Source organism: Myotis brandtii, unplaced genomic scaffold, assembly GCF_000412655.1.
Source record: "Myotis brandtii unplaced genomic scaffold, ASM41265v1 scaffold435, whole genome shotgun sequence".
NCBI lineage: Eukaryota > Metazoa > Chordata > Mammalia > Chiroptera > Vespertilionidae > Myotis > Myotis brandtii.
In genome coordinates this window covers 10017-11351 of record NW_005366635.1, presented here as the reverse complement: position 1 = coordinate 11351, position 1335 = coordinate 10017, and the positions used below count along the sequence as shown (strand labels likewise).

At 57.5% G+C, this 1335-nt stretch overlaps 1 protein-coding gene across 1 annotated transcript in view; it reads left to right on the top strand.

Moving 5' to 3' along the window:
• ATP10A (ATPase, class V, type 10A) overlaps positions 1-1335 on the top strand; it is a gene marked incomplete at its 3' end in the record, with an annotated part of 30483 nt that overhangs the window by 19426 nt on the left and 9722 nt on the right. The window contains exon 13 of the mRNA XM_014546208.1: positions 98-284. Coding sequence (XP_014401694.1) covers positions 98-284 — 187 coding nt within the window. The remainder of the gene's footprint in view (positions 1-97; positions 285-1335) is intronic.

Genomic DNA, 1335 nt, shown 5'->3' with positions numbered 1-1335 from the left:
GCAGGCCACTCGGCGTGGCTTCTCGCCCCATCGGGGTCTGGGGACGGACGGGGACAAGGGCCTCCCTCACCTGTGAGCCCTGTCTCTGTCGGACCAGGTGCCACTGGGGTCGAAGACCGCCTGCAGGACGGCGTTCCCGAAACCATCGCCAAACTGCGCCAGGCGGGCCTGCAGATCTGGGTCCTCACCGGCGACAAGCAGGAGACGGCCGTGAACATCGCCTACGCCTGCAAGCTGCTGGACCAGGACGAGGAGGTCATCACCCTCAACGCCGACTCCCATGGGTGTCATAGGTTCGCCATCACTGGCCTGGAGCCTCCTTTTTCCAGCAGCTGACGAGACCAGCCACTGCCCTGGGCCTCTGCCTGCACCTGGGTTCCGTTTCTGGCGCTTAGTAGGAGCTTGTCACTGGCTTGGAACAGGTGACACTCGCCACGGTCTCTTAGTTTCAAAGGAACACATCTGCGATCTCTTTCTTTCTTTTTTTTTTAATCCTCACCCGAGAATATGTTTGTGGGTTTGTTTGTTTTTTAATATATTTGTATGGATTTCAGAGAGGAAGTGAGAAGGAGAGAAACAGCAATGATGAGCCCTAGCCAGTTTGGCTCAGTGGATAGAGCGTCAGCCCATAGACTGAAGGGTCCCGGGTTCGATTCCGGTCAAGGGCACATGTCTTGGTTGCATGTTCCCCAGAACCTGGTCTCGGGGTACGTGTAAGAGGCAACCAATCCACGGGTCTCTCTCACATCGATGTTTCTCTCTGTCCCTCCCTCCCCCCATTCCACTCTTTCCAAAAATCAATGGGAAAATATCCTCGGGTGAGAATTAACAACAACAAAAAAGAAAAAAAACATTAATGCTGAGAGAGAATCATGGATCGGCTGCCTCCTGCACACCCCCGACTGGGGATCGAGCCCACAACCCAGGCATGTGCCCCGACCAGAATGACCTCCTGGATCATAGGTCGATGCTCAATCACCGAGTCACGCCAGCCAGGCTCCGAGATATGTTTTTATTAATTTTACAGAGAGAGAGAGAGAGACATCGATTGGTTGCCACCTGCACCAGGGCCGGGGGTGGAACCTGCAACCGAGCCACGTGCCCTTGACTGGGAATCGAACCCGAGACCCTTCGGTGTCGGGGCTGGTGCTCTAACCACTGAGGAGCACCGGCCAGGGCAGAACCGCCGTCCTCCGTAGCTAACCGGGTCTTAGGAGGGAACCTGGGCCCAGCCTGGTGCCCGGGAGGGAGACCATGGGCCCCAGGCGTGTTTGGGGGGGACGGGGGGTCACCTGGTCTGTGGTGGGGCCCCGTCAGCGGACACAGCCGTCCCGT